We start from the raw sequence: 19,383 nt of genomic DNA, 5'->3' as shown, positions 1-19,383 counted from the left end.
TCTTTTATACCACGTGTTATTGACTTCTATCTTGAATTCAACATGTATTATGATAAAGCAGAAGGGGTTTTATTTTTACCACTGGGTCTTTGTCAACCATATTTTCCTCTACCTTATTATTGCTTCCTCAGCCATTGAGTCAGCTAATCTTGCAGTTTCACATTAACTTGGCTGGTTGTGGTGCCACCTGTTTCACCAAATGATTTTAACTTATGGCCCAAGTACTCAGATCTTCATCTTGATGGATTCAATGTTTGCATGTAGATGTAAATGCATGGGTATAGGCATTATTTTTTCTTATTTATTTTGATCCAGGAAGTCTTGCCATGTGCTGTGAGATATGGTGCATGAGATGCATTTTTAAGCTGCATCCTATTTCACAAGCGTTACAGATACACCAGTATAAAATTCAGAGAGTTTTCTGTTATGTTATGATATTTAACCCAAAAGATGGCGCTCAAAGAAGCAAGCACAAAGCATGCTGAGCTGAGGATACATAGTAATGTGAACCAGAGGCACCACTTTTTAATGCTTTTCTCCCTCATTAGTTAACATTTCTTTTAAGAAAAGGGTGGAATACTATTGAGTAAATAAACCTTGTGGCACATTGATACGGAAAGACTACTGAAGTCAATAAGTGACAGGTGGAGGGGGCTAGCATGAGTCTCAGCAAAATGGTCACTGGCATTGGGGAGGTCCAAACTCCCCAACTATCAATGCAACCGAATGGCAGTAACAGATGGTTCTTGAAAGAGCTACACATCTGTACAGAAACTGCATGCCTCTAAACGTTATGGGAGTCTGCGCACGGCAACACAGTTTAAACCTTTTTCCCTCTGGGTTTATTACCAGGGCAATTTATTTTACATGTTTTACGGTAAAGCTCTATGAACTGAAAAAGGTCAAAAGTACAAATAAACATACATATCGAGACACAGTGAGAATTGCAATGTTAAGCCAATAAGACATTGAGAACCATAGTATGATGAAAGAAGAAGAGTTCCTCATCCGCAGAGGGAGAACAGAGTCTTCAGTAACAACAGAGAGGTCGATGCAAAAGGGAGAGATCAAAAAGCCTGATTAGGAAATCATACAGAGAGCGTGGGCTCAGGCATGTGTGCTGAAGGATTATATCAACCCAGAGCTGCTGCAGTTTTGACCCGATGGCAACCTTGCAGCTTTATTGTCAGATAGTATATGAACCCAAAGGTTCCCCAGAGACTCACTGTCTGCCCGGCATTGACCACAGACCGGCTCAGGAGACCAGCTGGCAGCTCAATTGTCTCATGAATATTGATCTAACTCTTCACAGACTGGACCTCACTGACCCACTACACAAGACTCCCCTCATGGAAGAGGGCCAAGGGTCACCTGCACTATTATTGTGAAGGATCTACTTGAAATGTATATCGATTTGTTAGTCTGATGGGAATAACGAAAATCCTTGGTTGACTTTATTAAAATTTAAAATAGCAATTGATTGAAATGTAATGTTCTGTGCCCTTTGACCTGAAAACATGCCCTCAGTTGATCCAAGTTGTTAAATATGCAAATGTTGGGACAGGAATATTCTGCCAAATTTGGATTATCAAGGTTCTTGTACTCTTGGTATATGCTGTAAAAACAGAAACAGAAAAGAGAAACCCAGTTCTGCAAACAATTTCATATTCAAACCCTAACATTTAATTGTCACTCAAATCTTTTTTGTCCCCATATCTTTGTAGCCACTAATGTGTCATCTAATATTCTAACAGCATAGGAAGTCACAGCCAATCTAAGCCCCCCCTTCATTTAGTTTCTTCTCCTTCAAACTTTAATTAAAAAGTTCTTTTCTAAACCTCTTCTCCATTGTTTGTGTCCAAACAGTTTAAAATAAACAATAGACAGAAAACATTGCCACTACATTAATACTTAATAATTGTCTTTGTCTTCAGGAGGTGAGCGATGCAGACATCATGGAGCTGGTTCACAGCTCTCTGGGCCGGATGACCATCATCCGTCAGATCTTCCCTCTATGGAGAGACACTAACGTCCGCTGTATGAGGAACAATCATCGCATCTCCTCCCTGCTCTGTGACCCCCAGGAAGGCTATCTGCAGTCTCTAGAGGTAAAAAGAAAAGTCTAAAAGATATCCCGTTGAAGCTCCTGAAATATTGTCACTTGAGACATATCTGTGCAGTCCTGTTATTTTAGTTTATCAGCTGAAATTCTATTGCTTTATCTATATTGGGATGTATAAATACGGACTTAATGGGCGATCAGTAGATACTTTTGTCTGAAAAAGTGCCTCTTCCAATGCTTAAAATCAAGTGTCACAAAAACGCTGCAATAAAGTTATTCTTTCTGCCCATAGCTTATACAACTATCAAATTACAATGAAAACCATTATGTATTTGTGACACTCAAAGGGTTGCCTATTTCACACCTGCTGCGACATCAATAATAACAGCTGTTTTCAAATGCTGATAAACACAAACTGCCTATTTTACATCCCAAACAAAGAACCTTGCAAGGAACATCTGCTGCTTCAACAGCTCCCTCAACAGAACTCAAGTTCTCTTTTTACTTAATCATCTATTAGAAAAACATTATACTTACAATTTAGCTACATCTATAAACGTTTGCAATGTGTGAGCTGTTGTCAGTTTGAATGTGATCAGAATATGGTGTTAGTTTTCGAATGAGAAGAAAAGTAAAACATTCAGAGAAAATTCCTCGACCGCTCTGAATTTTTGCACTATCCATGCAAATTCTCCCTAAGCAAAGCTCACATAAGCTTCTTTCATATGAGAATCTTTGAGGGTAGTGAATACACAACATTGAAGCTCTATGATGGATGAGGCTGTATTGAGTATTTGACTGGTGGCAGGGTTGAGTTTGTCTGTCTTCTTTTTATCCCTTTTGCTGCACGTATTATAACACCAGCAAATTTGTGCTGTAGGACCAAACCAGCATGTTTCATCCACTTCCTCCAGCAGCCATCAGGAGGGACAATTCTTATGTGCCAAAGCAGCAGAAGCATATAACAAGCAGGGTGTGCTCTTTGGTTGTTATGTGTGCTCTACATGTGCTGTGAGCGGTTACGAGCATGACTCCTGCTGGATCACATCTGTTTTTCACAGTATCAGTAGTAACTGCACAGGATCTACATGCCGCACCAGTGAAGGACAGCATAGATGAGCATATGCGAAGTGCCACATGAAGACAAATATTAACTGATTATGTATGCAACTGAATATAGATTAAGCTCCCTAGATAAGGTAATTACAAGGGACATGAACGTCCATGAATATAAATGACTTGAGCTCAATGTGACTGGGGAATTACTCGCGGAAGAGAGTCAAATCTTCAAAGTGAAGAGGAACTTGATTTTATTCATCTTCCATTCTAAGAAGGCCTAGACTTGTTACACTTGCTGTTAATAAACTTCAGAGATATTATAGATATAACCACATATCATTTTGAGAGACATTAACATTTCAAGTTAGAAAACACATTATAATTGATAACATATTAGCTACCAACAGACATTCGTAAGCATTCAGCCTCTGCGTAGATGATGGTACTGGTAGTTAGCGAGGAGGTCGTTTAATGCGAATGTTACCATTGACTTGTGTACAATGAAGTAGAAAGTGGATTCCAAGCTCATGGTCATTTTAGCTAGAATATACAAACTGCAGTTCATGGAGGATCCGCTTGAGGCTGGCTCCGGAAGTACCGGAAACCACATTCACACCAATTCAAAGAAGATGATCCTTACAGCTGAAATAAACTGTTTACAGCCTGGTACAAAAAACGAGTGTAGTCTGGATTGCTCATTTTTCAATCGGCACACACTGTACAGGGGGTTATTTTTTTTTCTAACGCAGCAATTTTGAAGATATTGAGATTACGAGTTTTCCAATGAGAGGCACAGCTGACTTGATTGACAGACGGGAACACTGTAGCTGTTGGCTAGGAGGCTCAAAGCCCACCTCTTTACATCACAATCGCTTGACAGCAGCAATATGGCTGCCACTGACGATTGGCCTCAAAACAGCTCTTCAGAAACAGATGGGTGACGTCACGGATACTACGTCCATAATCTGTATTTTATACAGTCTATGATGCTAACATTACCTTTTGACTGTTGTCAAATGTGTTGTCTTAAATTGATATACTGCCTGATTTCCATAATGTTTTTCACTTCTTAGTTTCTTTGTTGCTGCTCAGTATGGAAGCAGATGCTTAAGTGTAGCAGTAGTCTACGACATTAAGACTGTACTGTAGCTTGCCACCCTGGTGTCATGTCTGAGGGGAAACACCCCACAAGAACATAGTTTAACAAAAAAAGCCTCCATGACAGAAAATATCATGCTCTCGAGCAGATTATGCTATCAAGGGTTTCATCAAGGAAAAATATTTTCTGTAATAAATAAAGGAAGAAAAGCCATTCAGCTTGATCACACCTAGTTATCTATCGAATGCAATGTCATTCCCTTCTTTGACTCTGGGTAACTTTGTTCATCCAGGCATGTATGTTTCTCTGTTGTAATTTCAGAGTGCCTTTTAACACCTTTTCATAATAAATCTGGAATGTAATGTCTGTGATCCCTGTAACTTTATCAAAATGTTAATTTCCTTTTCATTCATACTCCAGACAGATGTCAAACCATGTGGTGTGTGCACTCACATTTTTCAATAATTCACATGAAAAAGGGTCAAAGATTGGTTAATGGCAGTTTAAGCATTCATTAGAATAGTTAAACACAGAGAAGGCCGGAGGGCTTTGACAACCCCCTCTGCTGCAGTTGTATCCTCAGATGTCAGGAGCTGCCTGGCCTCTGACAGAGTGACCTTCAGGGGAATGAACTTTACTTGTATGCTGTTGTACCACTGGGAGGCTTGGACTGAAGTCTTAAGGTGTCATGAGCTGAAGGCCTGGAGTGGCAGCCAGTATTGCTTCCATGGATCTTCTTCTGTTGGAAGGATTGGACTTGACTCAACCCAGAGGACCTATCAAATCCACTGTCACACAGGACAGGAGGCAGCTGACATGATTCCTGACAGGGTGTACTGCAGCAGGAGAGACAGTTAGACTGACGGCAGCACTGAACTTCATTAGATGGAGGATGATTGAGCCAGAAATAACAGTTTGTGTTCTGACTCCGTTGATTTCACATCACACCGCTGAACTCTACCATTACCTTTGACTTTTACCAGTTTAAAACTAACAGGCAATGCAATCCTCTGACTTTTTTTAACAACTCAACCTCATTGCTCCTGGCTGACTCTGTGTTAGTTATGCGTACCGTATTTCTGTCTTCTAACACGGCAAAACATCGCTCTACTTTGCTCAACCAGTTAAGTTTTGACTCTCCAAAGGCAACATTCTACAAATCCTACAGACGCTAGAAAGGTTTTTCATATTTAATCACTTTCAATTTTCTGATTCTGTTTCAAGTATTGTTTAGCATCAAAACATCCAAGACAAATTCTTCATTCCTGATTCTGATCATTTCATGCAAGTGTCAACATATGGATATTCTGAGTGAGGTTACCGTTGACTTCAATCATTCAGCATCCCAAAGACAGAGAAAGAAAAGACTGGGTCTTCATCTCCACATCAAATAGCAGGGATATTATTGTCAGATAAAAAGAAATAACAGCTCAATAGTTGTCCCAATGCTCTGCGGTCTCTTTCTGAGAGGGGAGACAAGCTCTTATTCCCTACTGAGAATGTTTTATTTCTCACCATCCAACCTCCCAGGACCAGCAGGATGACAAGTGTCACTGCTCATTCACAATGTGGCTGTGTGAAATGTACTCAAGCCCTGAAAGCTAACCTTTGTTTCCATGTATTGCATCTAGAGTTTGCATTGTGTTCTGTGTTTCAAAGAACAAACACTATCCGAAAAAATCCAAGATTGTATTTGTTTATTATTCTTTATTTCCTACCCTCAACAGGTGTCCAACCTGTACCTGTACGACAGTGTACTGATGCTGGCCAACGCCTTCTACAGGAAGCTGGAGGACAGAAAATGGCACAGTATGGCCAGCCTGAACTGCATGAGGAAGTCCACAAAGCCCTGGAATGGGGGGTGGTCAATGCTTGACACCATTCAAAAGGTATCTGACTCATTATTACCAATTAACCTTTATTTGCAAACCTGTTTACTTGGCTGTCTTTATATGTGAGAAATTATTAATTATAGCCTCTGCAATTTTCAATGATTATATGAATAAATGCAACCAATAAATGCTCTTTGGATTTATAAGAGGTATTAGCAGGCTGAGTAGTAGTTCATAAAGTCAAACACTAATTAAGAAAGTCGATAGAACTACTATGATCTTACTGGGAAAATAATTTAAATTCAGTTATTTTTAAATCACCCTCAAGGAAGCTGACTATTAAATCTGATCCACAGGTTTGGCCTCAGGGTATATTTATGGCAGATTTTATCATTGCAGTCATTCTGCTTGAGTCACCTTTTCAGTTTTCTCAACAACAACAAAAAAAGAAGTATCGCATCCCAGATGGAGGCTTGATTTCTTCTATTTCAATCTGATAATGGGTTTTTTTCATTGTTTTGAAGAGTCATGCAGGTTTAATCTCAAGTGTGACATAAGTCTGCCAGGGGGGGAATGAAGACAAACAAAGGAGGGTTGCTTTTGTCATGCTGTTTTGTGTCATTCAAACTCTGAAATAACTTAGATTGTTTGATTTGCACTACAGTTTATACCTATTTTAAGAATGCACCAGAGTTTTTATTAATAAAGCACTATTTGTCTGAAGTTCTCTTATGAAAACCCCATTCTGTTCTGACAAGCCTTGTTTAATGACACTCCAAAGGCTTAAAGTGTACGAAAGAACAATGTGCATAAATGATATGTTATGATTGAACAATGGTGAACACTTCTATTTTATGATTATGTACTGTAAAATGTCACTGCTCTGTAAAATCATCCCAAAGCTCCAGTCAGCACTGGTAACATTCTTCCATGCACAATTTTCTTGAATGCATACTTATTAGAGAATCAGCTAATCAGTGGCGTCATGTGATATCACAAATATACTGTGCAAAAGAGTTGTATGAAGTAATTAATGGCTGCAGACATTTTTTTCTTTTCGTACATAGACTCAAGCTGCAATGAAATACAACTGTGTCATCAATACCATCTCACATGATAACTCTTGTCCATGTTTGCTGAAACAGGGGCGAATCAGTGGCCTGACAGGGATGATGGACTTCCGCGCTGAAGGCTCAAACTCCCATGTTCAGTTTGAGATCCTTGGAACCAGCTACAGTGAGACATTTGGCAAGGACGTGAAACGGGTGAGTCCATTATGTTTACATGCAGATTTTTTAAGGATAAGTTCATTCAAAACCCTACTAAATGATATATTACGCAAAATATTTAATTGTGGCAAATAGATTAATGTACAAGTATCAGTAATTTGCAAATACTTGTACAACTCTTGGTTGAGGCTTAAGGATTGAGTTTAACCGGCTCTTTTTCTCCCCGCTCATTGTATCAGAAATAAGCAAGTGCTGTGCCATTTGTTAGCGCATTATACTCCACAGCAGGGTGTCCAACCTTCTCATTTCACAGTTACCCAACTGTGCCATGTCCCAGTTACACAGTGTGTGCATTACACCACAAGTCGGTCAATTACAGCTTCAATTTAAGACTTCTTGGTCAAAGCTCTTTAATGGTAAATGCATCCCTGCACAGGCTTGTATAACTGTCCTCTCTGTAGGCGTTGAGTAAACTGCAGGTATCATGTTACCCCTGATGAAAATAGCTTTTCTCAGTCATTGCCTCTACATGAGCACTTGCTGTGTAAGGCAAGAAATGAAAGTGAAATTAAACAGTTTTTTATTGACTCAAGGCCCCCCTGCAAAACCTCTTAAGATTAGGTGCTCAATTTCTGTCCCCGAGAGTTGGTGTCCTGCAGGTAGTAGTTCCTCTCTAACAGTTATTATGCAGAGCATACACAGGTGTAGCTCATTTACTTCCAAGGAGATACAAAAGAGCTGCGGGACACCTTTCCTCCAGGATCAGAAATGAGTCAACTTAACAAGAAATCCTGGGGGTTAAAGTGGAATGCCTGGAACAAATACAGCACAGAAGGCCCCCCTGCTATCTATTGTTTTTGAATGTGCTTTTTTTTTTTATGAAGCACTGGCTCTCAATCTTAATCCTCAGGGTGCACACCCTTGCTGTGTTTTTGTTTATTTTTTGTGCCTTTTTTCTTAGATGTCAGGTGAATGCAATTTACTTACTGGTAAGATTGAAATCAGTTATACTCTGAACTCTGAGGCCTCACATTTGACAGTGAAGTGTCAGGTATGAGGGTGCCCTCTACTGGAGCTCCTGGATGCACAGAATCAGTCAGATATCATTTCCCATTTTAACACACAAACCATCCCGGCTTTAACGCTGTCATAACCTGAGAGTTGGTAACATATGTGTGTCTTTGCATTGGCTGTATTCACACGGAATAGGTTGGTATATTTCTGCAAAGACAATATATAACTTTCTCATTTCTTAGCATTGATATTTGGCTAAATGTAAAGAATAATATACCAAAGAAGCTTTCATTACTGAGACACTTTTTTGCAGTGTCGCAGGGCTGAAGTGAGACACTGAGCACTGTTTGTGCCCTTTTCTCTGAGATGTAATTTGTTTGTGGCTTCACTTGTCCTGATTCAGTCAGACACTTCTCACAGAATGAAGAGGAATCGAGCTTCTTGGCAATCTATGTAGAGCAGGACTGACCAGAAGCGGTAATGAAGATTTAATCACCACTCAGCCTAACTGAAATCATGAAGCCAATTCATCATAATGTGGTCATTAGCATTAGCAAGGTTTAACGGCATTACATGCAGGGCCATGTGCTCATACACACATGAACATACGTACACTTTCATGTCCACCAGCGGATTCAGACATTTAAACCCAGTGTGATGCACACAAACAGTGCAGCCTTGAGGCACGTACACACGCAAACACATAAACTGTGCAGACTGCAGTGGATCTCAGACACTGAGAGCATGCAGCCAGGCAAACAGAGAACAGAGGGCAGGGTGCACACTAACATGTGGGCGCTTGTATCTCCAAATCATTAGAGGCAGAAGGGGACAGCAAGGCCAGATAATAGGATGCCAAATGCATTCAGTGCTGCTGTTCATTACCTGGCATGTCTGTATGTGAGTCTGCCCACTACCCGGTGGAACCATTTACTGTGAGAAAACACACAAAAAGTCATGGACCCCTCCTCTCTCTTTCTTTATAATGGGTTTTTATACATACATTCAGCATTTTTTTGGCCCTGAAAAGCAAGAAAAGCCACACAATTACACCCCCCCCTGCAATGTCATGATACCGTGTGTGTTTGCAAGTGGAGTGTAACAGTGATTGCATGTGCTCCTTCCCATCCACCCCACATCTACCCCTTAGAGCCATCCTCATTTCGCCCCTCTCTCTTCTCTTCTCATTTCATCTCCCATCCTCTCCTCTCCGCTCACTTCTCCTCTCCTCTGCCAACCCCTTCTCCCCATTTTTCAGCCACGGTTTCCTCCCTCTCCATCATCGTTTATCTGCATTCAGTCCATTTTCTCCTCAGCCTGATGGCTCTTAGATGAGCCGTCTTTCTGGTTAGAAACTGTAATGAAGACTGAAATACTATTTCCTGGATGGCTACTGTGAGTTTTCACCCACCAACCAGTGCTGCTGCAGAGTGATCGATGCTGTTGTTGTTGTTTTGCCTTCCCTGTTTGCGCTTATTGATGTGTCAGCTCGTCTCTAAGCAGATATTGCTAATGACTTCCAGCTAACACGGAGCTCTTCATAGAGAAGTCTGTTCATCTGAATGTAATTGTTCCTTCTAGCTGTGCATCTTGGATGTGTCATCCAGTAATTGACTCTCATACGTGTCACTTACAATAGCACTGTTTTTTTGTATATTTTAGAATTCTAGTGTGGTAGCATTTATACTTACCTCTGGCAGAAATCATTACCCTGTTGCTAGATATCTGATTGATACTGTGCATAGTCTATGGATAAGTTAACATTTCCTGGTCCCTAAGTGCAACCAAATACACTTTTCCAAAAAATTCAATAATGCAATATCACACCCAGGGCCTGATTCACAGAAGTATTTCCTGCTAAATCAGTGCACATAAACTCAAAATAAATTGTCTAATCCACAGAACACGCTCAAAGAGTCAAGTTCACCACAAACTGGGCTGAAGAGCTAATAGCGTCATATGCACTGGTGTCTTTTGCATACACTTGAATGAGCCATTCTGCTTTAGTTTAGTTTATGTAAAATATTTCCCTTTCTAGTCAAATGAGCTTCATTGCAAATAACACCTTATTCACTACCACCAATGCTAACAACCACCCGCAGTTAGTGTGACATTTTTACCACCTGCAAGGAGTTGGTGGTAATTGCGCTGGAGTAAGCGCTGTCACAAATCAAACTTTTCAGAGATCAAGAGCAGCTCTGAAAGACCTAAAATAATATATCTGCACATACCTTAATATTACTATCTTTTATAATGGTTAAATCGGTCTAGGACTGCCTACTAGATCGATTACTTTGTACATTATCATGTATCTGTTCTTTTTAAAAATGATTCAACCATTGAAGTAGGAATCTTTTGACATTTGTGAGATTAAGGTACAAGATAACAATCAAGACTGTCCTCTATAATATAATCTAACTTTAAGTAGAACACCTAGAGGGGAGTTAAACTTGTTGTCTAAGTACTGTGTTCTATATAAGCACGAATGGAAAACCTATTGTCTAATCATATCAGCTGTCAGATCTAACTGTTGGATATGTAACACTACGCCTCATTAGTGCCACTCACCTGCCATATGAAGGTTTTTAAATAGTCAATATGAGCTTGGAATAATATATGACATGACTTCCTAAAAATGAAAATGTACTATTAGCCTTACAGATAATGTTATGTAGGATTTAAAGTTAAGAAACATTCTAACTGCTACGGCTGCTCTGTCAGTTTGGATGGGATAGTCAGTACAATGTTATAAATCTTGAGGAGTTGCCAATCTTGATTAGTCATCAGTAGATTGAATACGGTGTGTCTGGTAGCTAGATTCATGCCACAGATATAAAGAATAACTGACCAAAATAAGCACAATACCACCCATCCAGTTCTGGTAGCCAACATTGGCAGAGAGCTTGTTTAGCTAGCTAGAATTGATTTCACACCAAATTCAACCAAAAGCCAAATTTGACAGCAATATGTTGAGCAGAACTGGCTTGTATTTGGTCCTGCTGACATTTGTTTCTATTTGCTGCTATATTATATAATGTTGAATTTTCTCTTCCTTTTTTTCCTCATCATACCTTTAACTGCTTTGCCGATGTGTCCATCAGGGGTAGAGGGCACATGACCTCTATGAACTCCATTTCCAGTGTCATCTAGTAAAAAGTATTCTTCACAGCTGAATCACTCGTCCTATCGCTTAGACCTTTCTGTCACAGACTCATGAAGCAGACAACAGCATTAAATAGTCTCTGAGGGGGCTTCTCTTTACCAACCAATAGATCTGCAGGGAGCTGATTGGGCTGTTGATCCAACAATTAAACCCACTTTAGCCCTTAAGAAATTTCTGTCTCTTTCAAGGTTTAAATAACTCTCCTCTATCTGCTTTGATTTTAAACCTTGAGAACTATAATTAGTACTAGTTGTTCTGCTACAGTTAGTATTTCCAAGCTATAACGGCAAGCAAAAAGGCAGCATAATCATTACTGTATTTTACTAATTGCACCATAATATGATGTTGTTACTTTTCAACTAATTATTTTTGCTGGGTCTCTGCTATCATTAGATAATTAGCCATCTCTAAAGTGATAATTAAATTTGTATATTTAATTTCCATTCTAAGCCACAGAAAGCAGAGCCAGATACTTGTTAATTCCCAGTCGACAGTTACAGATTCTCAATGCTTTTAACCATTTTAACCATGTTTTTAACCATAATTTATCATTGTGGAGATTGGTGTTTCACTGGTCGAGTCCTTTTGCTGGGAAAGATAGACAACAGCAAATTAGAATCTAAAAAAAATTAGCGTCACTACAATCTTAGCTGTAATTGTAAGTAAATTCCCTTTTCTCATAACAGTCTGCATCAAAAGGACTGCATTAAACACAAAGTACCCACATGCTGTCATACTAGAAACATAAATCTCTTCTACAGCCTCAAATAATTGGATGAAAAGTGCATGATATTTCACCCCATCCCTTAATATATTCAATCTCATGTGTTCCAATCCATCATAAAAACAACACGGAGCAGAAGTTACCCACCTTCCAGCCATCCTGCTCATTGACATGCACATCACCTACACTACCTGCTCTCTGTTGCTCTCACTTCATGAGGTGAAGTAAAAAATCATATTCACTTCATAAGTGGGTATGATGAGCTGAAAGCAGAGTTCACTTGTTTTATGATAACTGGCAGGTCTGCATCCTCCTCTCTGTCAGAGACTGAGCAACAGTGTATGCAATCAGCCCACAGATCTCTCTCTGTCTCTCTTCTTCTCTTGCATGGACCCTTTTCTGAGCAACAAAACAATTTAGGCTGAAACACAGAGAATAAAGGATCACTCTGCCTGCGGTATAGTGCACTGATCTAACTACTGATACAGAAACTGTGCCTTCTCTTTTCTCCCAGATAACAGATTATATTTAAAAAGGAACATGTGCGGTAAATAAATGAGGGAAAACAGGAAGAAATTGGATCATTGAGAGCTTTCATTTTCATGGCACAGTTTTTCTCATTGCGTTTTCTTTCCGAGTGATTTTATTTTGATAGAGGAATGAACTCACTTCATCTCATTTCTCCTCTTCTTCTTTTTTCTTTCTCACTCATTTGTCTTCAATATCATCTCTTCTCCTTCTCCAGTTTTTATTGTTTTCTCGTCTTTCTGCATCATGCTCTGTGTGGCTTATTAGAGGTTAGAGTGATAGACTGTCAGCCGAGCCGCTCTCCAGTGTACCCGGACAAATAAGATGTCTCTTGGCTTGACTGATTTAAATGGCAAGCTTATTTTTCGCTGTGTTCATGGTGATTAGAGATAAAGTCGGCACCAGTCCGGCTGTCTTTTCCTATTTTTTTTTTGTTAGATGGAGGACACAGGCTAGAATTTTAAAAAAGAACTGTACTGGTTGCAGTAATACAGACACAACACGATCACATTAAACAATACAGATACACGTGAATATAAAAATACATGTACACAACACACTGAAGTGGGAGTAACAGTAAGTTCAGGGACAAATAATGCAGGCAAGTTGTATTTATGAAAGGTGTTTGACATATACAGGCCTGCTCTCTGCTGTTAATCTAGACAAAGGCGTGCGGATCAATAACAAACTCAGCAGCAAGATGGGCTTGTCGATATGTAAGCATCTGTCGAACTGGACCAGCTGCTGAAAGGAAGATGTAGAATAGCAGCTCAAACTTCGACATCCAGAATGACAGAGTCTAAATGATCCCAAGAAAGAGTGTTTTGTGAAAGACTTTTTGGAGATGCTGTAAGGGAGACAGTTATGGTGCTATTTGACTTCAATCCTTTTGTCATTTTCACATGGTCAGTGGCATTTATTCAGCCCCATTGCAGATGATTACTTTACGGTATTGAGCATCATAACCATTAGCTAAATAGCAGCTTTGTAATTGTTGTGACTTTTTAAACAGGATATTTAAAAATCTCATTAGCTCAATATTCTCATGGTGTGCTCTGGGATAAAAAGAACTTGGAAGTTTTCGAAGGAAACAACTGAATGTTTTGATCTCACTTACAGTAGGTACACTCTAGGAGGTTGATTGCATTGCATATTTATAGGATGACATTTAAACCTTGAACCTCAATTAGCTGACACTTCAAAGAAAAGGCAATGAATAAATGTTTGCCACCAAATAAGAAAAATATGGTTGTCTTTCATGTATTGTTTAATATATTTTTAATAGAACCCACCTCCTGCATAGGAATATGCATTTTGCCTCAGTGTCATGTCCTTGAAAATCTCAAATGGCATGTTGTTCTTATTTGTGAGAGTAAAAAACCTGTGCAAATTGTTAATATCCAATTGAAAGCAATTATTCATGCATAAACGATATTTTCCAAGCTAGTATTCAAATATCACACAATGTCTGGAGAAGTGTAACTCGTGCATATGCAGGTATATGTATTGTCTGTGACCTTCCCTGTTGCGTGTTTAGGTGCAAAGCTCTGTGAAGTAGAAGTGTTCCTCTTTAGTGTTCTTCAGTTTACAGAGCAGAGATTGCTCGATGTTTTTCACTGGAGGACAAAGCTGCTCATGGAGAAAATAGTCCCCTGTGAAGCAGGCAGCGCAGCCTGACATTTTGCCCCGACACACTCGCATACACAGGGACACACACAAAGACACAGTCACATACATGGGTGTACACAAACAAGGAGACACGTTTTTTATAATTAGATTGTGCAGTACTTGCCTGCAGAATTGGACTCATTACCCACATGTGGCTCAAGATCTACTGTCATTTTTCGGGGCAATTAAAATGCAGTAAAAGCCTGTTAATACATACTGCACAGCCTTAAATTATATTTACATTGAACATCTCTTTAACCTACTGTTCTCCGTACCGTTGGTGTGCTACTGTGCTCAGATAAAGAGCCCTAGAAGACACGTTTTCAAGATTGGCCTCCTTCTCAGTGAGAAAACAATTCAGATACACCCACACTCGCTGGCAGGTTTCAAACAGATTAAATGGCAGTTTGCAGTGAAGCTATACGGAGGAATGCAGTGAAACTCTTAAGACTGTGGAGGGCCACATGCTTTGCAGATGGCTTTAAAGAAGATAAAAATGTATAGTTATATTGCCTTGTGAACATTCTTCAAGTGTCAATTTTGTTCACAGTTGAAAGGTTTGTTGCTGCCATGTGCATTTGATGTCACTTTTCTCTTGATTTTATAATCATTTACCTCCACAAATTGAGTAAGTCACAGAGATTTCCTTTAGTATGTTTCATTTTTGTCATCAACCTTGCTTGGTTACCATTTGGTACAACACAATACACAATATCTTTTTCTGAAACATAATCCAATACACTCACTTTTCCTGGCTCTGGTGTTTTCAGGTCTAAACCCAACTGCTTACATCCAATCAAGTTAAAAAGCCGAGGAGCCTCAATAATTCATAAAGCAAGAGTTTAAAGTTAAGCGCAGGACTAGTGATGAAATCTTGGAGCTTAAAAATATCTCTACTCCCGTTCACAGTTTTGATCTTAGCTACCTTTCTCGACTTAATATTGAATGAAATGTCCAGAGCCATTTACTCAAGGGCCGGCACTCTTTCAGCATTTTGTATAAACCTTTCCTCTCAGATGAAAGTGAGTCATGTAAGCTGCCTTTAAGGATTCAGCTGAATGTAATTGTGCCAAAATGGGAGACGTGCTATTTCTCTTGGTCAGATATTACCTTGTTTGAACTGTTGTTATGATCATTAGGCAGCAATACACAATGAGAGCTTTAAATAGCCTGACTAACACATGGTTTTCAGAAAATTCAATTTGGGCTTATCCCTGTCTGAGTTAGATTGAGCTGTTCAATACAATCCTTTGACTATTCATTACTGTTTTTCAGGTCAGGAAACTCCTGTTAGCCTGCAAGAGTCTCATGTTGAGTCTTCAAGATTAACTTTTATTAGTATTTTCCATAAGCACCAGCTGTCAGCCAGACTTAAAAACATTTCCAGCTGTAAGTGTTCCAAGTCATGTGTAATAGAACTTTATCAGTTTCATTAAATGAAGAATTTCAGTCAGTTGGAGAGCTAAAACTAGCACTAGAGAAACACATTGGTTGTGTTTTTACAGGTTTGAATTACCGATTATGTTTGTTTTGGAGAGAAGGAGACCTTTGTGGTTATTTCAGCTACTGGTAAAACAATTGGAACAAAAAAAAAACACTGAAAGAATCTCAACATGAAAACAAGTTAAGTGTTTAGAAAGAAAGAGTAACTACAGCGGTGTGTAAGCTAGCATCAAAAAACAAGTTAGCTATCGACTCATCTGACAGATAGGAGAGTCAGAAGCTTGGATTTAAACATTAAACACCTTTATTCCGTGTTTGTACCGCTTTTGAAGAAGGTTCACTGTTTTAGAGAGTTGAAGATCTCGACCGATGATTGCCAAGTGTAAGCCCGGTAATAAATAAAGACTGTAGGTTAATTGGACTGTGTGCCATGCTAATGCCCTATATTGATCTGTCGAAAAATATGCAGCTTCAAAAGGGCAGATATACTTGAAATATGCGATTTGACCCAGGGTGCCATTATAAAACATAATTAACTTCTAGGTGTGGAGCAGTACATTCAATAGATAGTTACTTTAGCCACAGAACAAGCTAGCTATAGACTTCCGACATTCTGTGTCCAACAAATATCTGCCTCATATCAATATTCATTTTAGACAGTGTCAGCTGGTCTATAGAGGGTTCTGTCTGAAGTTACTGATGTATTTCTGGGGCACCCTCACTCCTCCTAATGTGCATTCCCTCCTCTTTTAAGAAAGAGACAGGATCTACTAGGGGAGCGATTAATTGCACCCAATACGCATTACACACTACAAGCCAGCAGGTGACAGCAAAATGGCTACGTCCCTTTAAAAGAGAGATTAAGAACCCGAGCAACAAGTGAACCTGAGGAAAAAGTTTGAGGCCTGAGTAGCAGAGGGAGCTATTAACAAAATTCAAAAAGAAAACTCAGTTAAGTCACTGAAAATAATGTCGTTTCATGGGAGATCTTTGCAGGAGAGGCTGAGAGTTCTTGAATAAGTCATCGAATTAAACAGCATTTCAATGACAGAGGGAGAAATTACATACAGTGGTTCTCAGCAAGCTGTTTTACTAAGAAGGCTTGGCTAATGGCATGTGGTGATGCTTATTTTGATTCCCCAGCCTCCTTTTTCAAACATCAGGATCAGACCTAGGGGATTTAGACAGGCATGACTGATTTAAAGCACTTCTAAGAGAAAGCTAAAAAACATGAACGTACAAGGTTCAACATGGAAAATGCTGTTGATTTAACTTTGAAAATACAGATATATTCCTTTATTTTATTTAGTACAACCGTGTAATAAATGTTGTTCAACTTTATATGAAATGTAAGGTGTTACAACTGAAAACTGCACCAGCTGCCACAGTTTTAGATTTGATTTCATATTTTAGTTATTTAGTTTTCAGTGTTGTCATTGCAATGTTTTATTTCTGCCTGTTATGTGCAAGCGGCTCTGAACCAAGTGCCCCGAGAGGAATGAATAGAGTATCTTGAAATGAGTTGAATTAAATTGAATTGATCAAAATTTGTTAAATAAAGTGAACTGAAGTGGCTGGTACCAAGTAAGAACCAACATTCTGCAAACCAGAAGACCACGATGTCCTAAAATTAAATAAAAAAGCATCAGCAAATATAAAACATTTATATTATTGAATAATATTTCACATTACTAATAAATGTAATTAGTTAATAATATAGTTTTAGAATTATGTCTATATCATGGTTGTCTTCTTTTCTTTTGTGGCAAGGATATCAAAGGCTTCTGCCAATGGAGCACGTGTGCTGTGGCCAGAAAGGCCTGTTGTTGGCCCTGGGCCACCGGTCTTGTCCTGTCAGCTCTAATCTCATAGACCAAACCAAATGATGTGTCAGATCCTCAAGACTCCTTGTCCAGCTAGCAGCACTGATTAAGAATTGAATAAACATCAGCTTCACAACTTAGGACATATCTCAAGGTGTTGACAGAGTGGAATGAGAGTTTTAAAATAGTTTAGATTCATCATAAAGAACCTACATTTATGAGTAACATGCATGACTTTTCATGTGTTTGTTTTTCATGCTACAGTTTTTTGTTTGTCATCTTCAGTGGTTTTTAGCAATGTATTCCTACTTATCCTTCTTCTTCTTCTCATTATCATCACCATAATCATCATCATCATCTACACCAACAACATTCATCTCATCAATGGCTCCTCCATCCGTATGATTACTGGTAAAGTATTCTTTAGATTGCTTTCAATTGGACAACACACCGGTATTCAGTCCTGGAGCTCATTTAAAGAGTCCTATTAGCATGCTAATAACTTGTTGTCCTGGTAACCAGCACTTATGTTTACCTACGCATTAGCCCCACAGTGTTGAGTATCAGTACCAAGTATGTCATAAAATGGTAAACAGGATGAGCCAGTTACTTACAGCTCATTCTTATTGTATTTATAAATGTCTGTTTGACACCTTTGTCACCAAGAGGCCTGCTCTGGGTTTATATGTTTATCTCTTTTTCTCATTTATCTAATTTTTCTTTCCTTCTATTAGCTGGCATCTTGGGACTCCACGCGTGGTATGAATGGTAGCCTGAAGGAGAATCGGATAGAGAGTGGTATGCAGGGAGTGACGCTCAAGATTGTAACATTACTGGTAAGTTGTGGGAGTAATCAGAATCTATTAACACTTGGCCTGAGTAGGCAAATATCTGAATAAGAAAATAGACACCATGGTTAAGAAGCAAACACATCACTACATTTGTGATGTTTTTTCTACTTACTAACAGTTTCTCAGCGAAATACACACACTTGCACAAACAAATTACTTTGAACTGCCTTCTCAACACAAAACATTTTTTACCCCTTGTTAAATTGATTTTGACAGAAACTGCTTTACCTTTCTATGTTGATGTTCACAACACTCAACATTTCCCCTCTGAAGTTTCACTATAAAACAGTGACTTTGCATTAAAGCATGCAATGGCAAGAAAGTAGAGCAGAGAATAGACAGGCTTCCAGAAAATATCTGAATTAGCAAATAAGATCCTGTCTATAAAGACTGGTTCCCACCACCAAGTAAGGCTTATCTCAGATTGAGCTACTTTTAGTGACATGTTTCTATAATTTTTTAATGAGTCAAAGATGCTCATTATTCTCCATTAATCATTAGTGTGGGTTTCTTTAAACGCCTCTTTGTGTTGAGGTTACAGTAGAAAGGAACCAAGGTTTGAGAAGTGCCTAAATGAAAACTTAGCTGACTGTGATCGCAATTCTGCATGGAAAGTGCTATTAGATTTCCTTCAATGAGACCCAAACACTGAGCATTAATAACTTTTTAGATTTTTAGATCTGGACACCGAAGGACACCCATAGGACACAAACTAATATTCTCTTTGACCAAATAGTGGTTGCAGTTTTTTTTCATCTCCACTGTCTAGCATTGGCTGACCTTGCTTTAGAAACATCTATTGAGGTTACCATGTACTTTTCAGAGCAAATTCAAAGTTGAAAGCAAAATGCAATTAACCCCATTTGAGCTGAGCTGAGCTGAGCTGTA

At 39.0% G+C, this 19,383-nt stretch overlaps 1 protein-coding gene across 1 annotated transcript in view; it reads left to right on the top strand.

The window, feature by feature from the left end:
• Window positions 1-19,383, top strand: part of grid1a (glutamate receptor, ionotropic, delta 1a) — a 355,103-nt gene that overhangs the window by 313,378 nt on the left and 22,342 nt on the right. The window contains exons 10-13 of the mRNA XM_034682583.1: window positions 1,935-2,108; window positions 5,948-6,109; window positions 7,198-7,317; window positions 18,379-18,480. Coding sequence (XP_034538474.1) covers window positions 1,935-2,108; window positions 5,948-6,109; window positions 7,198-7,317; window positions 18,379-18,480 — 558 coding nt within the window. The remainder of the gene's footprint in view (window positions 1-1,934; window positions 2,109-5,947; window positions 6,110-7,197; window positions 7,318-18,378; window positions 18,481-19,383) is intronic.

Source organism: Notolabrus celidotus, chromosome 4 (genome assembly GCF_009762535.1).
Source record: "Notolabrus celidotus isolate fNotCel1 chromosome 4, fNotCel1.pri, whole genome shotgun sequence".
Taxonomy (NCBI): Eukaryota; Metazoa; Chordata; class Actinopteri; order Labriformes; family Labridae; genus Notolabrus; species Notolabrus celidotus.
This window is presented reverse-complemented; position numbering and strand designations above follow the sequence as displayed.